Source organism: Amphiura filiformis, chromosome 19 (genome assembly GCF_039555335.1).
Source record: "Amphiura filiformis chromosome 19, Afil_fr2py, whole genome shotgun sequence".
Classification (NCBI taxonomy): Eukaryota; Metazoa; Echinodermata; class Ophiuroidea; order Amphilepidida; family Amphiuridae; genus Amphiura; species Amphiura filiformis.
In genome coordinates, this window is record NC_092646.1 from 44,338,929 (window position 1) to 44,361,910 (window position 22,982).

The window sequence follows — 22,982 nt, forward strand, 5'->3', positions numbered from 1 at the left end:
AAGTAATATTGAATTTCTGCATTTAAAAAAATTAAGTCCTAACAGAAATGCGGAGCACTGGTTAGTCCTGAAATTTGAAGACCATATTCTACCTAATCACTTTACACTGTAAGTCTGTTATTTTCAGGGGATGCTTATTAAAATTGTGAAATGCAAATTATAATTTGGAATTTACATGCATCACAATTCAGTGTATATATGAAGTCAAAGTCATAATCCTAAACTGCATGGAAGGTTTAGTATTATGAACGTAAATATTCAAAATATAGTGTGTCTGAAGTCAAAATCATGATAATTAGGTAATTTTTTTCAGATATTTTATCGAATTTAGTTATACAGGCGCATTGACAAGAGGAAGAATAACAGTTAGATATTCTGTGGGAGCACTAATTAGGTTGAATTATAATAATTTATATGGTATCAGCAAAATTACAATTGAATACCTGAGTGGAAGAAGGGCCCAACTCCAATTTTTTACAAAAATGAGTTAGACCCATCATTTTATTACAGACTGTTCTTCCTTGTGTGTGAAAGATGAGCCAAAATCCATGCTCTAAATTGTCTTCCATGTACACTTAATCATTGTTTTCATGGAAGAAAGGCCTAACTTCATGGAGTTGGGCCCTTCCACAAATATTGGGTTTAAAGATGAATTTTGTTCATCCATAAAATCTGCATTTCACTACAATAAACTTTCTTGCTAACATATTACATGCTTCTACTTGTGCAATTAATGGATTTCTGTAGCTATTTATAACACATCTGCTTACGGAACTGGTACTTGCAGTATATTAGTGGAAGAAGGGCCCAACTCCAGCTTGTATTAAGACCTGTACCTTTGCCATGGAAACATCATATATAATTTCGAATGTATGTAATATTGTATGTTCATGTATTGAAGGTCCCCTGAAGATGAAAACATTTTGTCTATAAAACTTTTCAAAATATTAAGTTTTTTCTTAATATCTCAAAAACAGTTTTGATGGAGTTGGGCCCTTCTTCCACTCAGGTATTCAATTTGTACAGTATATGTAATCCACAAATGTAAATAAGTTACAAGAAGATGGAAAAATGGAATGTTATGTAATAAAGTCAGCTGCTTTGTAGGAAAGTTCTTGTTCACATCAACATATAGGACACTTATTAACTTCATCACCCTTTGGAAGCTGTTCTTGAGACCAGCTGTGAGTTGCTACGTCAACCACAGTGGCATTTCCTTTCAGCTTTTCATCAAACCAGTCCGTCACATCGTACCATTTGTCCACTACATCGTGCCATAATCCAGAGTCTTTTTGCGGGGGTACACAGACAACAAACGGCTTATCGCTGCTCACAGACCACTTATAAATGCTGATTCCAAGGAGGTATTCCCCCGCTACCATCGGAGTGTATGTGATCGTGTAGGTTCCGTTGTGATTATCTTTAACAGTACATGGTTGAACTTCGTCCTTGTCATTGTATAATTGAGCCCGAACTAAGTCCCCTCCGTGTTTCAGTCGCTGCCCGTTATGATCTATCGCTTGTAACCTTACTTGACTTGGGCGGCCTAGTCGGGGACGTTTAATTTTGACTTTCGCATATTTTGCGCTTATAGCGCGCACAGGTACTTCGAGGGGATTGTCTTTTATGTCTTCGTTGTGAATCATAACTTTCAGGGCATGCAAACCGGCCATGGATGGGTTGAAAGTCACATGGTATGTACCGTTTTTGTTATCGTCTATTGAGCATTGTACGGGTGCACCATGGGGGTCACGAAGGTCAGCCGCAACTTGGTCGCCGCCAAAAGTGCATTGTTCACCGTTGGTATCTCTAGTAGTGACCTTTGCTAAACCGGCGTAGTCCACCATGCTTGGAGCTGCTCCCGCAGTGCAGTTGGAGGGGCATACAGGCGATACATAAACCTCATATGGGCTATGTCCAATAGGAGTGTTTTGAATCATGAGGCTTAGAATATGTGTACCGGGACATGCTGGTGTGAACGAAACATCATATCGACCGTTGTTGTTGTCTTTTACAGTTCCTGCGATCTTGTTCCCGTCAGGGCAAGAAAACTGCACATTAAGAGGTTCGCCGCCTTTCTGGCATTCCTCGCCATCCGAATACACAGTTCTAACTTTTACACTTGTAGCGTGATCAACCAAAGCGGGACCAATGGATACCCGAGTCTTTGCCGGCGATGCTTCCGATGAACAAAGCCTCACGTGGGTCTCAATAGCTTGATCTAGCATATGGAGGAGCGCAGCCTGATTGCATCGTACCTCCACAAAACTACATTCAATAGGCTGCATGTGGTTTGAGCCTGATTTTGGCACATCCCGTGCTGCTAGGTTGTGACCTCGTAGCGACTGCGACAAGGATGAGAATTGGTTATATGAAGCACTATAGTCTGCAAAGCGTTCTACTTGAAAACCACTCATCTGTTCTATAGACTCGTACTGATCTTGTTGTGAATTGGTGGAGTTGTCGAGACCTTGAAACTTGCTCAGCGAGTGGCAGATTTGGCCTTTCTGTGACTTCAAATTATGCTCCTTGTCTCGACAGGTTTCATCCAGATCCTGAAATTATAGACAAACAAATACACATTAAATACAATCCAAAAGATATTTCTTCTTCTTCTCAGTGAATACTGCCCAACACCCCTTTTATTTCAAAGAAGTCAACCAGACAGGATGGCAAACTAGATTTGTTAGGGATGGGAAAGGTTTAAAATGTTGATTATACATATCTTGTACAATGTTATTTGAGGTGGGCTACAGCGGGTCATTTCTGCATCATGAAAATGGAAAATCCAGAGTTCCCAAACAAAAAGTTTGTGAAATCCAAGATGGCCACCATTCTAGTATCCAAATTGACAAAACCTTACAAATTATAATTGAAGACAAAAAGACTAGTTTGTGTCTGGCGTCGGGGCAAAGGTGCGGCGTGATTGGTTGCTGACCTGCGCAGTACGCCATTTTTGGTCTGGTTGACAGGACGTCATACGCAAACTAGTCTTTTTACTTTGGTCTTCAATTATACTCATTCACTTCCCACTATTTTATATGATTTTGGTATCTAATTGTATGTGATTGTATTCTGGGACTGCAAATTAGATTATAAAAGTATATATTTGAATTTTGTTATTCAATTTCAATAAAAGAGCAATTTACCCCCAAATTTGGATGTGATGGTGCGATGAAATGAATCAGACGGTACAGGCACAGTGACACACCCAAGAGGTTTTAAATTGTCATTAACTTATCAATCAGTCTTGTAAACTGTATCTCCTAAAAAGTTCAGCATTTGTTCCTTTAGGTTAGGTTATATCATGTGTTTTACCCCTACCAGTTCTCAGGTAGTCCCTCATTGAAATGCACATGGACCAAAATGGTGTTGACCCATGTTTGGTTCAAATGGAAACAATACCATGTGGTGTTGATTGGAAACAGGTGTCGTTTGCAAGCGGCAAGCAAGGACAGAATCTGTAAAGAGTTAATTCCATGAGAACTACCTGCCGATTGGCCAAAAAGAAGTTTTCATTATCAATTGGACCAATCAGCAACATTGTTAGAATAATTTCACCACACAAAAAATTTGCAAAGCTCCATTCTGATTGGTTATTAAAGTGAATTTATCATGTAATTAACCAATCAGAGGTAATGTAGTGCTCAGGGGGTTACAACTTATAATATATTTTGTGTGTGAATTCCTTACCATAAGTAGTTCTTTCTCTAGTTTAGTCAATGCCTCATGACATTTCTTGAAAATCTTCTCAATCTGTTCAGCTGTAGTCTTCTGATTAGCTTCCAGGTCCTGTAATTCTTGGCCAATCTTGGTTGATAGTTCCTTGAGTGCTGGGACTTCTTTAATGTCTGGTCCCTCTTCTATTGAGTCTAATAGTGAGCTGGCAACAAAAGGTCTTCTATATGGCATCTGCAATACGAGAAATTACAATTTGATTAGTTTAAGGGATCTGGAATGAGCGACATGAGAGCACATCAGACATCGAATTGCATTCTGAATACGAAGAATGTCTTTCTGATATCAAATAATTTTCATTTTTTGAAATTCACCATATATATAATACTAATTTTATAACAAATTATTAAAATTTGATATTTTTCACATTTTTTGATATATAACAGTCCTCGAAGTAAATTTTATAAATCTAATGAAATATTCTTAAAGTGTATGTAGCTGGGAGGAAAAGCCGACGATCAATTGAAAATTTTAACCTTTCATATTGAAGATATGGATTTTTTTCCCAAAAAGACCTAATTTTTTTGGTGTTTTGGGGAAAAAATCCATATCTTCAATGCGAAAGGTCAAAATTTCCAATTGAACGTCGGCTTTTCATCCCACCTACAATACATACACTTTAAGTATAAATCATCAGATTTATAAAGTTTACTTTCGAGTACTGTTAAATATCAAAAATATCAATTTTTAATCATTTGCCATAAAATGTGTATTACATTGCGAATCTTAAAGAAATCAAAATTATTTGATATCAGAAGGACATTCTTCGTATTCAGAATGCAATTTGATATGTCTGATGTGCTCTAATGTCCCACAATAAATACTGTCCAAACGTTCATACTCCATCCCTTAAGTGGTTTGGGGGATATTGAATTTGGTATTCTCATATTGTGGCATAGTATAAGTAGCTTATCTATGCTTGTATAAAAACATTCATGTTGAGATTATTTCCTTTGAATTAGAGAGCTGGAATTAAATAGGATACCATCATTTTGTCGACATTGCCCAAAACAAAATTCATCATCTGCATCACATACTGTCGTATCTCAAAAGGCTGCCTTATGTTACAATGATGATGAGATACAGTCATGACAGTGTAAACTTTACTTGATATATTAATTTTGAGGTATTGTCACAATATTACAATTTCATGTCCATTCATAAAAGAAAGAAGCATGCTGAAATATCAAATAACAATATGAAATATCAATGATAATAAAAATCACACAAGGCAGCCTTTTTTTTATATACGACAGTGAAGCAGACGACAAAATATGCCAGCCAGCTTTGATTTTTGTCAATTGCAGACAGGCTTCACTCTCCCTCAGATGTTTAGGAGAGCTTATCAGTGATGTGATTAAAATTGATCACCATTCATAACCTCATTAATAAACGCGATGCGTGCGATCTCACAATTGACCGCAAAATGCGTAATTGTTCCAATGTCGCACACAATTGACTTCTGCGTGCGCCGTATTGTGCGTCCAACGAACTGCGTGTGTGCTGGCTGCCGTATTTGGATTGCGCGTTACCATATTTGCACAGATTCTGATACGCACTTTTGTTATTGGTCGTTTTGTTTTAGCCTGATCGATTTTGGGAAAGGGAAGATGTAAGAATTGTTTATTTTTACAAACTTTTGAGGACAATTTTGTGTTATTTTGTAAAGTTAAAAGATCAAAGTGACGGTTATGAATGAGGTTAATAACTGCGCATCGGTTATTTAGAGGGCATTGTGAAAAATCTAAACATTTTGCTTTGGACCTCGGGATATTCCTCGGTTCCAAAGGCAAAATGTTTAGATTTTTCACAATGCCCTCCAAATAACCGATGCGCAGTTATTAACCTCTAATTAAAACACATTCTTAGATAGCGAGAACCAATCAGAGCAAATGTTTGAAAAATGTGAACCATGCATTAATTTGCGGGCTTGTGCATTAGACTCATCAACATCTCAGTATGTGAGCATTATTTTGTACATTTTCACCCCCAACAAGTGATAGGCATTTATTAACCTATAAATTTCAAATTGATGAGTGTTAAATGTTGTAGTTGGGTTACACATCACATTACTGGTGCAGTGTAGGAGCATCGTGGATTGGGGCTACCAAACTCATTCATTTTTGGTTTGGGTTGCATCATGCTGTTCAGGTCCCCCAAAAGGCTCTGAATATATTTCAAATGTAAGCTGCAGCTGTTTAGGTGCAAACTTTACCCTCCATATGTTAACAAAATTGCTGCTCATTCGTACTCACCTTCTGACGGCCAAGTTTAGGCTCCGAATCAAGTTGTATGGTACGCCAAAATGCCATGCTGATAACAATTTATTTGATACTCGCAAATTGAGACAGTAATCCAAGCAGGTTCATCACCACAACTTTTTGTAAGTTTGCTGCTTATTTAATGTCATCACTGCATTTTTTTACACTCTTTTTTCTAATGAAGAAAAAGATGAAGAGTGCTGCAAGTGACAAGAATTTGTTCTTTGCTCAAGCTCACGGTATGGACTAGCATGCCCACTAACATGTGATAATATTATGTCAAATTGTGTCCTTGTCTCAACTCTATTATCACAAAGTTATACTCGTGATTAGAGTGTGAAGAACTTTGCCTCAGTGTTGCCAAAATTGCTCTCAACCAAAGTTAAGACCAATGGGTATCTTTGTGTTATTTTGTTCTCAGTAGGATCATAAACAATGTGCAGTGGAGGTTCTGTATGGCTAATGTGCTAAGCCTGTGCATGAAGACCCATTCATAAAGGTTCCTATCTTTCTTTCTTGATAGTTGCACATTGAGAATGGAAGAGATTTCCAGAATGCAGCAGAAATGCTTCCAACTATCATCTGCTTCTTAGTTTGACTGAAAACCTATGATTTCTTTGTAAATCTAATTTGTATGTATTTGTCTCAATCATTTTGTAAATTGGCCCAAGGTGTTGGCTCAATGTTGGGCGTTTAGTATCCAAATTAGCCTATAAATTATTATTATTATTTTTATCGATAGGCAGATAATATGTATGCCTCAAAGTTAAATGGACAATCAAATTAAAGAGATGGTCTGTTTTATAAAGCTATTAATTTGAATTATCTTTTGTGTCTGAGCTTTTGGAAATGTGGTAAAGGAAATAGAATTAAAAATGGTGACAGCAAATCGTACAGAAAATGCATTCTTACTATCAAAGCAAGGGGTTTTATAGGACCCAATTGGGCCCAATAATGAATGAATGTGGCAATACTAAGTGGGTTTTATCTGTGTTTTAGGCTGAAATGGACAGATTGTCACTACCACAGACGCACATATCTCAGACAAGCTTTATCTTCATCATATTATCATTATGATTATCTTTAGATAGACTCTCTTGACCATAATAATCGAATTACTTTAAAATATGTCAAACCAGTATGCTATTTTAACTCCAAGCATAAAAGAAAAGCTACTGAAAGTTACCATGTAGCTTGCCCAATATTTATCATTTTCCTATTTGAGCATTATGTGAAAAATAATTTTGTCATTTATTCCAAAAATTGTTGTTAAAATATGAGAAAAAAATTTCATGCAACAAATTTGTTGTTACATTTTCAGTCACACAAGAAATGCTTTGTTTTGGAGTCTCCTGAAATTGTACATTTTACTAGAAATAATATATTTGACACACAATAAAGAGAATTGATAATATTGCAGAAAAAGTAGGCGCTGTCCTGTGACTTGTGGGGCGCAAACCTTTGCTCCATTTGCAGTGCTTGCACTCTTCATGAAACCTCAGTTTGACAAGCTTCAGTGCTGCAGATTTCTGGGAGGTACAATGAAAAATCTTGTTTTACTTTCCTGAAAATTGTGCTTGTTTTTGACTTTTTAAAAGCCCAGCAATCATCTGTGTAAGTTCTAATGACTCAATATTTCAGTAATCAGTTTTTTTAACATCAATTTATATACATACATATAAACATCTCAAAAAAGTAACTAACCCCCCTTAAACAATGGCCATTATTCAAAAAGGGGCTATGTATTGCAAATCTGAAAAATGTGTTGGAAGCAGAATTTATTTCTGTGCATTTTGACACCTCATTTGATACAATAGCCCAGAAAACAATAAAACACCGGTTAATTTAATGTAGTGAGGTCCAGATTTGAAGTTGCACTTACATACAAATTTTACAATACAAAAACACTCAGATATCATTACACAGATTTCCTTCCATTACACTTAACAGTCAGCCACCTGGACAACCGATTCTTTAGAAATGCTTAGTCGCGCTAAAAGTCGATCGATACATGTTAAAATCAGCACAATTCAGAGATACACCTTTTTGCTATGAAATTAATTTTCTCGGTCAAATATAAAGCAATCATTTTTTTTTTCTTCAGTAATGTCAGTTAAAAACTTGGTGCTTGGATATACATTTAAAAAAAAAATCCTGGTATTAAAATTAAGCATCAAATTGTGTCTTTTAGTGTGATATTTTTGATTTTTATAGGCCTTGAATTACCATGAGCTTTTTACGAATTCATGTTTTAGCGTCTCAAACTAATATAGTTTGCTAAAGAAAGATATTTCCCACCCTTGTAAGGCACATCGTGTGGGTCTATATGTTATAGTTTTGTCAGAATTTCCGTTTTTGTTTTACCCTTTTTCCCTTCATGCTCCGAAAATGTCAAATTCAGTACTTTTATCTCGAGAGCAACCAGCAGAAATAGTCGATATTTCCTTTGTTGTTTATCCAGGTCAATTTTCCATTGAAAGCAAATTGCCCGACCAGCGATTTGGTAGCCCAAATCCCCAATTGAGTGTTCTGGTTAAACATGATCAGTAGGAGCGCTATAGGCCTGGGAATTTCTTTGCTATATTGAAGTTCTAGCAACACTGTAGCCATGCCGGTGTTCCTATTAAACCCAGGGATGCTAGTATTAGCCTTAGATTTCACGCGTTGATTTTGAAAAATGGTCAGCCGGCAGTAAAAATGGTGAAATGAAGCGCAAATTCTGACAAAACTATGATATATCGCTCACGGTGATGTGCGTTAGAAAGTTGGGAAAAATCCTTCATTAGCGAACTATCTTACTTTGAAAAGCTAAAAGGTTGATCCAAAAAAAAGCTAGAAAACAAAGTTTAAGCCTATCAAAATTGAAAATCTTACATTAAATGACTAAATTTCACGCCTAAGTTTAACACTAGAATTTGAAAAAAAATACAGTATCAAGCACTACAATTTTTCCTGACATTTACTGAAAAAATGAAAATGATTGCTTTTCATTTGGCCGAGAAAATTAATTTTACATCGAAAAGGTGTAACTAAAAATTTAGCTCATTTCAACACCAAATTCGATCGTTTGTATTGCCTCATTAAATGACTGAGTGAGCCTTGCATAACAAAAGAATCGGTTGTCCAGGATGCTAACTGTTAATGGCAAAATCAATAGAATTTACTGCAACTTTCAGATCTTGGGCTACATTGATTTAAATGTACGCTGTGACATCAATATTTAGTCAATTGCTACAAATGAGGTGTCAAAATGTGCAGCAATAAATTCTGTTTCCAACGCATTTTACAGATTTGTAATACAATCATCCATTTTTGAATAATGGTCATTATTTAAGGGGGGTCAGTTACTTTTTTTGATATGTTTACTATTGTTTGTAGTTGTATTGTAACCAAAATAGACCAGGTGCTTTATTAAGTTAATATTGTCAGTAAACAATATTGATATTGTTAGATAAGACATGATAAATGCTGAAAATGGCACGCAAGGGTGATGGGTTATCAAACTGTTCAGAAAAGGACTTGTGGTGAATTTGCTGATTAATGTCATCATGATGAAACAAAAATACACCATGCATTATGAAACATTGTATATTTTGTTATCATTGTGAATTCCACATAGTTAAATATTTTACTACTGGACAGCTATTTTCCATCCTGCAAGTTGTTAGTAGCTTAACTTACAGAATTTAAAGGGGTGGTGGGGGGGATTCAAACTAAATATTTCATGTGAAAAACAAAACAGTAGTAACACACATAGTGCAAAATTAAACAAGGTGGATTGAGGAAATTATTGCAACAAGTTACACTTGTGCTTAATGGGGAAATGTAGATAAACTAAGAAATAAAAATGTTTTGAAAAAATATTTGGGAAAAAATTGAAACAATTTTGGTCAACATTATATTGAAGAACAAAATTGATAAAACAGGTTCCCCACCTTACTGAACATGTTCATCAGTTCATCAGGACTGTTATGAAACATAAAATCGGAATATTTCTTACTACTAGTCCAAAAAACAGTACTCACCATCAGCATCAGTGGTACACAGAAGTTCGTCACAACATCAATAGTTTAGAAAAAGATGTCTGGCAGACATCGAAACGTCCACAGTGAGTACCGTTTTTTGGACTAGAAGTAAGAAATATTCCGATTTTAGGTTCCCCACCTGTTTGTTGCAGGTGCATATTTGTGCCTGTCACAAGCCTTTACATCAATAATAAAAGCATATTACAATTTTTGGGACTTGGACTTGGAATGGTTTATCTTTCATGAAATGGGTCCCTTTCCATTCAAAAGAAAGATTGGAACCACTGCTTAACCCTAAAACTCACTAAATCTCACCAGGGATTAACTGCGCATGCACGCATCTCATATGATGCCATGACGCAATCAGCCCAAGTCATACATGTATATGCCCATGGAATCGCTGGCCAGGTAAACCCCTGTGGCTACTGGAAGGTTATTTTCTGCTTAGAATGCGAGGGGTCTGAGGTTAGAATCACTGGTGTACCAAGTGACTATTTTGTTCATCTTCTCTCCTTTTTTGTTTCTTCTTGCCCGTCCGATAGCAGAAAACCATGGGTCAGGTTAGGGTTTTTAAAAAAGATACATTCCTAGATCCAGGTTGCACAAAGTATAGAGCAATCTTCTATTTAATACCGATTCTATCTTTAGTTTTTTAGATTGCTAAAATCTATTTTGTTATTTGTCTTTTTTCTACAGATCATGATGCCATATATGACTTGACTGCTGTACTGATACACAGAGGTCCTACTGCATACTCAGGTAAAGCACAATGGTTCAAACCTCCCCAACTTTTAAAATAACACTACATAACCGGGGTCCGGTGATGAGATTGTAAGGATTTTATAACAGAACTAATTTTACCCCAGAGCCAGTTATTCAAGGAGACCTGAGAACACAATGAAAACAAATCTACAATCAATTTTTACAAAGATTTTAATAGATTTGTCTGAATCAAAGTTGATGTTCATAAGTTGTCAAAATCTACACAGATGATTGTCTCGAGACAGCAGGAAAGCACAACAACGCAAAGAATAGACTCCGCATTGCCCCCACGATCATGAGGACCATTTAATACACATAAGCTTATTTATAATAATTTCACAATCTCGTAAGATAATAACAGATTTCATATCAATTAAACAAATTATATACATTGAGATAATTAATTGCAGCAAGCATTTGGAATTATTTATTATCTTCATATAAATCAATAAATACACAAATTATTGGAAAAATGTGTACAAGCCAACCATACAGGCTGGACAAACAAAAGTTGACTTCTGAATCACATTTAACCAAATTTCATCTTAAGCAAATCTTAAGCATATCTTAAACAGATACATCTTTGGATCAAACAGAGGATTGGATTGGAAAACAGCATTTTTAACCGCAATTAAATAATTAGAAATCTCCAGAAGAATAAACAATGCCAACACTAGCAAACGAACAGTTTATATTCAGCAAGATCCGGCATCAATGCTTAAACCATTTACTAATATATAATATATTATTAAATCCACAGGTATTTACAACCAAGTAAATAAAGATACTCCAAATAAGCAACAAAGCATTTATAACCCTGGTATAATAACGCAGTAGAAAGCGAGGAAAGCATGAAGGCAACCAATAGCCCACTATAAAACGCAGTAGAAAGTGGAGACAATCTACTGACGAGATTCTTCAGGTTTTGAAGAAACTCTACCACCCTCTATAAAAACGCAGTAGAAAGTGGAGACAATCTACTTACGAGATTCTTCAGGTTTTGAAGAAACTCCATACAAAGCTTTCAATAACCCAATAAACCAATTCAATACCATAAAACGCAGTAGAAAGTGGAGACAATCTACTGACGAGATTCTTCAGGTTTTGAAGAAACTCCATACAAAGCTTTCAATAACCTAATAAACCAATTCAATACCATAAAACGCAGTAGAAAGTGGAGACAATCTACTGACGAGATTCTTCAAGTTTTGAAGAAAATCCATACAAAGCAATCAATAGCCCAATAAAACCAACCAATACCATAAAACGCAGTAGAAAGTGGAGACAATCTACTGACGAGATTCTTCAAGTTTTGAAGAAAATCCATACAAAGCAATCAATAGCCCAATAAAACCAACCAATACCATAAAACGCAGTAGAAAGTGGAGACAATCTACTGACGAGATTCTTCAGGTTTTGAAGAAACTCCAAACAAAGCTTTCAATAGCCCAATAAAACCATTCAATACCATAAAACGCAGTAGAAAGTGGAGACAATCTACTGACGAGGATCTTCAGGTTTTGAAGAAACTCCATTCAAAGCAATCAATAGCCCAATAAAACCAATCAATACCATAAAACGCAGTAGAAAGTGGAGACAATCTACTGACGAGATTCTTCAGGTTTTGAAGAAATTCCACCACCCTCTATAAAAAACGCGCGAGAAAGTGGAGACAATCTACTGACGAGATTCTTCAGGTTTTGAAGAAACTCCACCACCCTCTATAAAAACGCAGTAGAAAGTGGAGACAATCTACTGACGAGATTCTTCAGGTTTTGAAGAAACTCCTTACAAAGCATTCATTCCCCTTCTATAAAACGCAGTAGAAAGTGGAGACAATCTACTGATTTGAAGAAATTCCATACAAAGCCTCTACTTTTAAGCATAAAGCAGCATAATTGGACATACCATTTTATTGGAGTATCTTTAACCATATTTAGTTAACTGATTCACCCTTCCAGCTTTTGGGAGGGTGGGTGGGATTTTTGGTCCATCAAGATCGAAGGAACAATTTGAAGTGCATCACTAGGAGAACTATGGACATAACAAAGGAATGAAAAAATAAGACGGGAGACCTGAATGGCTGCACACCACTAAAGTGACAGCTGACTGGACAGAAAAACTGAGCTTGTTGCTATAACAACATAACAACAACCCCTAAATTAAAACAATTGACCAGGAGACCAAAAAACTTTAAATGTACTTGAGAATGCTCAAGTGGAAATAAGAGGATAAGCCTCTACACCTAGATGCACATGACAGCCTAATGTCCCCTGCTGCTGAGACAATCTAGTTTTTAAAAGATTTGCAACTTTAAAAACGGAATTACCTGTGTGATGAAAGTGTAACCTTGGGACCTGATGTCATTCATTTCAAACAAGGAGCTTTTTGAAGGGCTATTGTATAAGATGCAATTTTTTTGGTTTTAGTTTTGTGGATTTAGCGCATCTTCAATCAAATACAGATTTTTTCGTCTTCTGAGTATGGAAAATTGGATTTTCAAAGTTCTGCACTTGCCAAGTTTAGTAGAAAAACAACTCGAAAAATATAAGTCAAAAGTATTATTTGATTTTTGCACATATTTACAAAAAGTGAAAGTTCTCAATTTAGATGCATCACTTTTTTGTGTCAATTTTGCATAGTTCTCAGCAGCTCTGATAATCATATCTTGATATATGCACTACTTTAAAAATAAATTGTTCAAAGATGTTGCATACCTCATTAAAACTTTATATACCATTCTAATAATGCTGACCCATTTTGTCATAATATAGGCCACTACATAGCACACATCCGAGATGACGTCAGCAGTTCTTGGTACAAGTTCAACGATGAAGATGTTGAGAAGATGGAAGGCAAGAATCTCAAGCTGGGCTATGAAGATGATCTACAAGGTCAGTTATCTGATTCTTGGAACCAATGAAAGGGTTACACATTTTAGCCTTTACCAAACCTTACATTAGGCAAAAAATCAACCAACAGTTTCATTGCCCTTTTCCAACCAACTAGAAAATCTGGCATCGCAATGAATGGGGATGTGTGTATATCGTTCAACTACAAAACTGGTCGTATAGATATGCCTGATATGTTCAGTGATGTAGAACACGTACATTTCATTACAAGCAATATTTATAATGCCCAATACAGGGAATCTTCCCAAAATGACCAGAATTCCGGAAATTCAGCTAAAATAAAAAAATAAAAGCCAGAAAATTTAAAAAGAAAAAGAAAAATTATTATTGTTTTTATTGTTTTGCATTTTCACAATTGGAAGATGATAATTCGTAATTAAAAGTGCAAAAAAAAAAAAAAAAATAGGAGGGGTGATACCCTGCAGCGTCAGGGGTGTCTATTCTTCCAGAAAATTGAAATTATTCCCTCACATCCGTCCCCAGATTCTTCCCAACTGAAAACCCCCAAAATGGACCAAAAAGGGAAAAATTTAGGTTGGTTGCTATATCCGGGGTGGGGGGGGCATTCCCATATATTGACATACATCATGAGCCCATGAAAAGACCCGTTATTTTTGGCAAATTCTACACCTAATGACCCTGGTTTTTTTTCAGTAGCCTACACTGAATGACCCCCTTTCTTGATGTGAAATTTTAGGCGCTCCCATACAAAATCACTCCATTTTTTACATTGCCAACACCGAATGACCCCCTTTTTCCTTAAAATGTCCACACCGATAGACCCCTAGTTTCATACGCTGGTGGGCACAGGTATGTCACTTTCATATTCGAGTGCCTCCCCCGGGTGATATCTACATGTACTTTTCCTTATTTTCTTGTTCCCTCCCCTCCCTGACTGAACATAAGTGTGTTGTGAGTTGTTCTATTCTGTCTTCCCTAAAAACATCAAATTCTTTCCTAGATGGTACAGTCTGGACACTGAACCATTGCATCTAGGACTAATGGTTCAAAGGGAAGACAGGCTGGTAAACACCTCTAGGCTCTTTATTATTTTCAGAGCTACCTCTGATTTCTTATTTGCAGGGGTGTGAGAGTTCAGCTTTTTTGTTTTGATTTTCAGCTTTTTTGTACCAGTACACTTGCTCTGTATAAAAGTATAGGATCTTCCCAAATTGCAGCTTTTTGCTAGGTGTTTTGAGCTTTTTGCTATCTGGTTTTTGCATTTGCAGCTCTTTTATCAATGTTTATATATGTGGTGACTCGTATGTCCCTGATTTATAAAGCCTTAGAATTAAAATTCTTCTGTTGCAGAGTTCGGAGAATGCGACTGAACTATTGCATCTACATTGTAGGGCAGAATAATCAAGGATTTGGATCTGAAGCTGAGGTTTAAAAGGGAAGATAAACTTGGACAATAGAGCTGTTAACTAATTAATGGTTCTTCCCTTAGAATCCCAAATGCTTCCGTAGATAGGCAGATGTCCAAACTAAAAAAAAAAAAAGGATTTTGTATGAAATATGCAAAGCAGAGCTCCCTTAATCTTAGTGTGCAAACTGTGCATTATTACCTATAGTATGACCACTAGTCACTATTGCCCAGGTAGGGAAGAATTACTGACCCAACTTTTCCCTGTTTTATGATAAAGTGCATGGTTTCCCTCAAATAATTATTTTTGGGATGGGAATGGGTAAAAGCCAAGGGACCACTACATGTATGCTAATGTTATGTACCCTTTATAATTCTTCCCTAAATGACACTTGATGAATTCACCCACCCTGTAGAGCAGTCACTGCCAGCCAGTGACCATCTATTTCATTCCAAAAATACCATAAAACATAATAATACATGTTCCAGTTATACATTTTTCCCCAAATTAGTTAATTTAAATCTTCCTTGAATCCTGTTGACTTTCTTCTTTTTTCCCCTCTCTTTTTTTTTTCTTTTTCAAAATGCAAAATTCTTCCCCAAAGGGGTAAAATTATTCCCTCCCCTTTGGGGGCGATTAACGGAAGAATAAACGCCCCTGCAGCGTATTCCCCGGACAAACCCCCCTAAATGCTAAATACCACACGCAAGTCCTCAGCCACCTGTCCAAGGACCAGATGGATTTTCAGGAAATCGATATGCACCAAGACGAGGAAATCAGGCATCAGGATCTTTATGATGGATATCAACTCGTCTCATCCTCTGCTTGGAGAAATACTGGCGGAGTATCCATTGGAGGAGTCGGACTACTGTTAAGCCCAAAAGCTAAGAGAGCATTTCTATTTTGTAACTCTGTGTCACCTAGAATAATGTGCATGACCTTTGCTGGCAATCCAAGGACTACAGTTATTGTCACCTACTGTCCTACAAACGTGTCTGAGGAAAGAGATGCAGAACAACACTTCCAACTACTAGACAGAACGATCGACAAGTTCCAGCCCACAACTTTCTGATCGTTATGGGCGACTTCAATGGTCGTGTTGGCAAGGAATACTACAACTTTCCATATCATGAAACCACCAACAGAAATGGTGAAATGCTTCACAACCTAGCCCTGGAAAATGATCTTGTTATCACAAATGTTTGTTTTAGGAAGAAAGAACCACGACTCTGGACGTGTAGCTTACCATCTGTTTTTCAGGTACAGATAGATTACATCCTGGTACGCAGAAAGTGGAGAAATAGTGTTACCAACTCCTGTGCCTACAACTCCTTTGCTAGCATAGGTTCAGACCACCGCATAGTGACAGCCAAAATACGCCTTAGTCTAAGAGCTAGTGGTAAAACTCCACCAAGGAAAGTTAAGTATGACTGGAGACAACTAGTACATGATGATGAGCTTCAGGAGCGCTACACTATTAAGGTGCAGAACCAATTCAGTGCACTAAGGAAGAACTGTGATGATAATGTTACAGCAGTGTATGAATGCTTTATCCAGGCCAACAAAGATATTGCGGAGGAGCTAATTCCAAAAGCTAGGAAGCGCCCTAAGGAAGCAATCTGGCATGATCCCAGGATTGAAGAAGCGAGGAGAGAACTACAGCATGCGCAACTTGTGGACAGCCAAGAAGTTTCAAGCATGTCAAGATCAGAACTGCAGTCTAAGAAGAATCATCTGAGAAAGGTTTATGAAGAGGCAAATGAAAAATTCCTAAAAAGAAAGATCAAGGAGGTGGAGAATTGTAACATCAACTGCCAGCATAAGGCAGCCTGGGACCTCATCAATGAAGTTAGTGGGCGTAAATCTGCTAAAAAAGGTCAAATAAAAGGGGACACGCAAGGCGAAAGACTAAATGCTTGGTTCCAACACTTCCAGCAACTACTTGGAGACCCACCAGTTGTAACCGATGAGTATGAAGCCATAGATCAGGTATACGAAGACTTCAACATGCGAACTGATGCTTTTGATCAGGTTGAATATGACACTGCCAAAAAAGACATTTCAGAAGGAAAAAGCACCGGTGAGGATGGGATTCCACCTGAAGTCCTAAAACGCTGCAACCTTGATGACATAGTCCTCAACTTCTGCAATGAGGCATTGATGAATGGAAAGAAACCTGACCAGTGGTCAATTCTCAACCTCATACCAATCCCCAAAAGTGGAGATTTAAGAGAAGGGAAGAACTACAGGGGAATATGTTTGTCATCCATCATAGCAAAAACATTCAACAGGCTGCTACTCAATAGGATTCGCCCTTACCTTGACCCAGTCCTGAGATTCAATCAAAATGGTTTTCGACCTGGGAGATCTACGGTGTCACAAATACTTGCTCTAAGGAGGATACTTGAGGAAGTCAAGAACAACAATCTCAATGCAGCAGTAATATTCATCGATTTCAAGAAGGCATTTGATACCATCCACCGTGGGAAAATGCTTGACATAATGAGAGCATATGGAGTCCCAGAGAGGCTAGTGGCTGCCATAGGATGCATGTACCATCATACTATAGCTCATGTCACATCACCTGATGGTGTCACTAAGGATTTTGAGATCCAAGCAGGAGTTCTGCAGGGAGACACTCTGGCACCATTCCTCTTTATCGTAGTCCTTGATTATGTTTTAAGGAAGGCTATGGAAGGCAATGAAGAGCGACTTGGCTTTACTCTGGAGCCCAGGAAAAGTAGGCGAATAGGACCACGCACAATCACAGACCTGGATGTTGCAGACGATATTGCTCTTCTAGCTGACAACCTCAAAGACGCACAAGAACTGTTACATCTTGTTGAAGCTGCTGCACAGAAAGTGGGACTAGGAATGAATGCCAAGAAGACCAAGGCAATGCTGTACAAGGAAACACCGTCTTTAAAAACTCTGGACGGAAGCGAATTGGAGATAGTACAGGACTTCAAATATCTAGGTGCATGGACTGCCAGTAGCGAGAAGGACTTCAACATCAGAAAGGCACTTGCTTGGAAAGCATGCAACAGCATGGACAAGATCTGGAAAAGTAATCTACCAAGAGATCTAAAGATCAAGTTGTTTACCACCACTGTAGAATCGGTACTAACATATGGCGCTGAAACATGGACAATAACAACCAAAATGAGAAAAGCTATGGATGGCTGCTATACCCGTCTCTTGCGGAAGGCACTAGATATCTCATGGCAAACTCACACCACCAACAAAGAACTATATGGGAATCTGTTACCAATCTCTGAGAGGCTCAGGATTAGAAGGCTAAAGTTTGCAGGGCACTGTGCAAGAAGCGAAGAGGAAGCAGCTTCAAGTGTTCTTATGTGGCAGCCCAAACATGGAAAGCGAACAAGAGGTGCACCCAAGAAGGATTATATCAAGATGTTGGCAGATGATACAGGATTAACAGGCCCGGACATCAAGAATTGTATGCTTGACAAAGCAGTTTGGAGAGCCATTATGGGAGTCCGACTACAAGAGTCGACATAAGCAAGTAAGCAACACGCAAGTCCTCAGCCACCTGTCCAAGGACCAGATGGATTTTCAGGAAATCGATATGTTGCCCATTTACATCACTGGTAATACATGCTTTGTGATACATGTACAGAAAAAGACTGTTATAATCAAACCATTTCATGAGATGATAAGTCCATGTGATAGTAGCCCTATAGTAAAAAGAAATTTATCATGAATTGTAAAAAATAAAATCCTTTCAAATATACCCCTGAATATAAAATTGTAATATTTTTCAATTTTGTTCACTTTGTGTTATGTTTTGATTTCAGAGAGTGGTGGCAAAGGTGGTAAGAGACCACGAGTACCTAAAGGTTACCATGCTTCCAAGAATGCCTACATGTTGGTGTATCATAAACGCTCGCATGCGGGTAGGTATCCTTGAAACATGTGTGTATTATTAAGATTCGTTGTAATAGACCATTTTCTCTTTCCTGAAATGATGTTCACCAAAATTTGTCTTAAATTGTCTTTTCAATAAAGGATTTTTTCAAATGTTGTTGTAGATAATGTTGGAATAGTGACATTGAATCAGAGACAAAAATACCATTCATAGTATCTCTGATTGAGTGCTTAATTAGTATTTTGTGATCCTCCATCTTCTTTTTATGACCCACGACCCTCGAAAAAAGCTTCCCAAAATTTCGGTTAATTTCGATTTAGCATTTGTGAGTTATGCATAGGCCACTGTGTTGTCATTTTGTTCTATTAAACAGAAGGTAATATAATTTGCCGATATTTTTGCTAACAAATTAATCTGCAAGATATCTTTTGTACGTACACATTATGTAGCCCGGAGGTTTCCAGAGGTATAAAACTTTTTTTGAGAAAATTGGGGGGTGGGAGTGGGGTGAGGATGTGGATCATGAAATGCCTCTTTAAATTGGATGGCTTTCCTAGGAAGGTATAAACCTGGCCAATAACTGGGTATTATTGTTTAGCTTTACTTGACCTGCAATAAAAAAAATATCATTGTGATTTTTTTCTCCTGACTATTGCCTTGCACAGCTCAACAGCCCCCTGCTTCCACCGGCCCACTAGTAGATTACCTAGAGGAGATGATCTTCAGGGATAATCTTCATTTTGAGTCATGGATTCAAGAGATGACAGCAATGAGAGATGATAATGTGAAGAGTGGTAAAGCTAGACACACAGAGGTCAAAGAACTATATCAACAACTCACACCTGCTAATGGTGAGTACGATATAATAATAATAAATGCCTACTTTTGGTGAGCAGTGTTTACTCTCTCTGGAAATTGGGTGCACCAAATGAAGCATTTCTCGCCTAAATTTGCCCAATTTTGGCTCAGTTTTGCAAAATTCCTGTAATCAACTTATTGTAATACAGCATTGCAAATTTGTGTGCGCCAAATATCATTTTCACTGGGCCAAAATTGCGTCATACTCTGAGTAAACACTGCTGATGAGTACAATATAATAAGAAACCTACTTAAGGCAGCGGAAAAACCTGATGTCACATGCCTTTTTGCTGGGTTAGGTATACGATTTATTCCGTGTAAGAAAATAAACGGGTCAATATTGCCAAATATGGATTGGTGACGTCAGGATTTTCTGCTGCCTTTAGACACGTTCATATAATAAACAGCTACTTCTAATGAGTACAATATAATAACTAAGTGCCAAACATAAAAATAACCTTTAGTACTAAAATGATCCTGTAAGTGTAAACATACTTCTTAGCCGACTCCCTGCCGTCCGTAGCGAAACAGATGGATATTGGCGCACTTTAAACAATCAAGTATAAATTTGGTATAGTATTAGTGGAAATGGGGTATAACACAGTGCTTTTCAGTGATGACCTCGGTATAATTGATTCACTATAAACAGCAACAGTTGCGGTAGATCTGTCGTAAACGATGTGCTCAAAAAGTAAAGATATGTTTACTATACTGTATAAGTGGTAATTTTTGTGTACAGTTATTTTCACGATTGGAGTGAGAGATATTATCACGATTGTTATTTTCCCTCAAGTCCTGCCCTATACCTACAATACATTATTACATACATTCACGAGTTGTTAATTTCATAGTTGGGACTCCATTCGTGAAAATAAAACCCTCACAAAAATTACCACTTATACAGTAACTGATGGATTGTGACCTGTACATTATATTTACGCTAATTATTTTCATGTTCCCCGCCGGTCAGTTAGAACAGATTTTCCGTGTTTTTATATATTTTCATGTTTGTTATTTAGGTGGCAGATATGAATGGATCACAGCGGATTGGTTAAGGGAGTGGTTAAATGATGAGAACACTGAATGTAAACCAATCAACAACTCAAGTATGGTGTGTTGCCATGACAATGTGGATCCAGACAAGATCAATGATGCCAAACGGATTAGTGCCAAAGCTGTGAGTTTACTCTAAGTGTGTTAGCTACAAAGCTATATACATGTATAATAATGGTCTAAACTTTGGCAATTTTATTAACTCAACCAATGAAAAGCTGAAGTGCATAACCATTGAGAATGGAAATGTTTAAATAAAGAAGATCTGCAATAAAGACCACCTTTTTGGTATGTGCTGTTGCACCTAAATATCAACTTTTTGACAAAAGAAATTCAAATTTTGATGCAATTCCACTTAAAATACTTTTTCAAGTGGAATCCTAATATTTTATACCAGACCTGGTGTAACTTGATTTCCTTTAACCCATAGGCTGAGCAACTCTATTCCAAATATGGTGGTGGACCAAGACTAACAGAGAAAAACCTGTGCTATAAGTGTGTGAGGGAGAGATGTAACATTATAAGGCTCAAATCTGATCTCAACACAGACCATAAATACATCACAACAAATACAAAAGGCAAGATTGAACCACAGGGGTAAGTAAATTTCCTATTGTTCTGTGCTTCTTTGATTAAAGTGTGTCTTTTCATTGAATGTTTCCTTTTGTAAAGTGTGATGAGCTTACTCAGTGGCGCTATATATGTGTTATGTGCTGAGCATATGTGACGTGTCATGTCAAAAGGAGACACTTTTGGGCAGGTTATGAATTTTGAGGTTTTTACATATCTTAAATATAGAGATATTTTGCTTTACAACGCCGTTTTCCCCAATGAAATTGGACATTCCTAAGGGAAGATATTGAGCTCGGAAGTTATGGCATTATAAAATTGGAAATTGAGATATCGGCCTTTAAAAATATTATTGACAATGTTAAGGAGTAGGAATTAACTTGAAAAATGTCTCAAAAAATACAAGATGTCAGTTACATTTTGGTCTGAAACTATCGGACAATATTTTTAACATTACTAACATCACAAATTCGCAACAAACCCAAATTGTGAAAAAATCACCCACCGGCAGATTTTTGGCTATTTCTCCATTTACGATCCTGCCCAAAAGTGTCTCCTTTTGACATGACACGTCACATATACGAGTGTGAACACAAAAGTTATAAACAGTCATGTTGATTGACTTATCAACAAACACGACGACAAGACGGTTGACTCATTGGTTATCAAGGTGCAGACTGTGCCACTACTCTTCCGTAGATGATCACCATGTCGTACCAGGAAATTAACTTTTAAAATTAAAAATAATTTGTGGGATAATGTTTACTAATATCCAGACAAGTTGTAATGCTAGTGTGCTAATTTTTGAACCATAACTACTAGTCCAATCAGCACTTAGTAAATTATAAGCACAGATCAAAAGTTATATTTTTTAAAATTTACAATAAAGCCTCAGTTTTTATCAAAAGTAAATAGTTCTTTTTGCAGTAGATTTAGATTTAGATTATTGAATAAGATTTCATTTTTGTTTGTTTCCCTTTTAGTGATTGTCCCATGTATTGGGTAGGTAAAGCGTCACTACGTAACTGGAGGAGGCTAGCCTTACAGAGAGTGGAGATTGTCAAGAAAGATGATGAGGACCAACCTGGTAAGGAAACACCTTTTGTACTTTTTATCAATGATATGAATAAATCACAAAGCACAAAAAAAAGTTTTGATATACATACAAAGGCAACCTTCATACAGTCAGTCTACTCTGAAGTACAAAGTACAGATGCGGACGCACACATTGTGTCGACTTTGAAGGCATGCATACCTGCAGCAGAGACGCAGCACTACACACTGTTAACACGCTGTATACGAATCTAGAATCACTCTGTGATGACTATAAATTGAATTTATGAATACAAAACCCACCCAAGTCCATACTTTGGCCAAATTGAGTTAAGCATGGGAAATTGTTGCTATACATTGGCCTGTCATATGTATGAAAAAACAACTCAAATTCATCCTCTGTTTCTGTTGAGCATGTGAAAAATAGCATTTATGAAAGAACCACCCAAGTCCAGGATTTGAGTCTTGTAACACATTGATTGAAATTCAGTCTG

General features: G+C 37.1%; 1 protein-coding gene across 1 annotated transcript in view; it reads left to right on the top strand.

The window, feature by feature from the left end:
* LOC140140602 (uncharacterized) overlaps window positions 1-22,982 on the top strand; it is an 84,390-nt gene that overhangs the window by 39,743 nt on the left and 21,665 nt on the right. Inside the window, 7 exon segments of the mRNA XM_072162359.1 lie at window positions 10,721-10,783; window positions 13,561-13,680; window positions 18,884-18,982; window positions 19,620-19,805; window positions 20,832-20,989; window positions 21,296-21,462; window positions 22,419-22,522. Coding sequence (XP_072018460.1) covers window positions 10,721-10,783; window positions 13,561-13,680; window positions 18,884-18,982; window positions 19,620-19,805; window positions 20,832-20,989; window positions 21,296-21,462; window positions 22,419-22,522 — 897 coding nt within the window.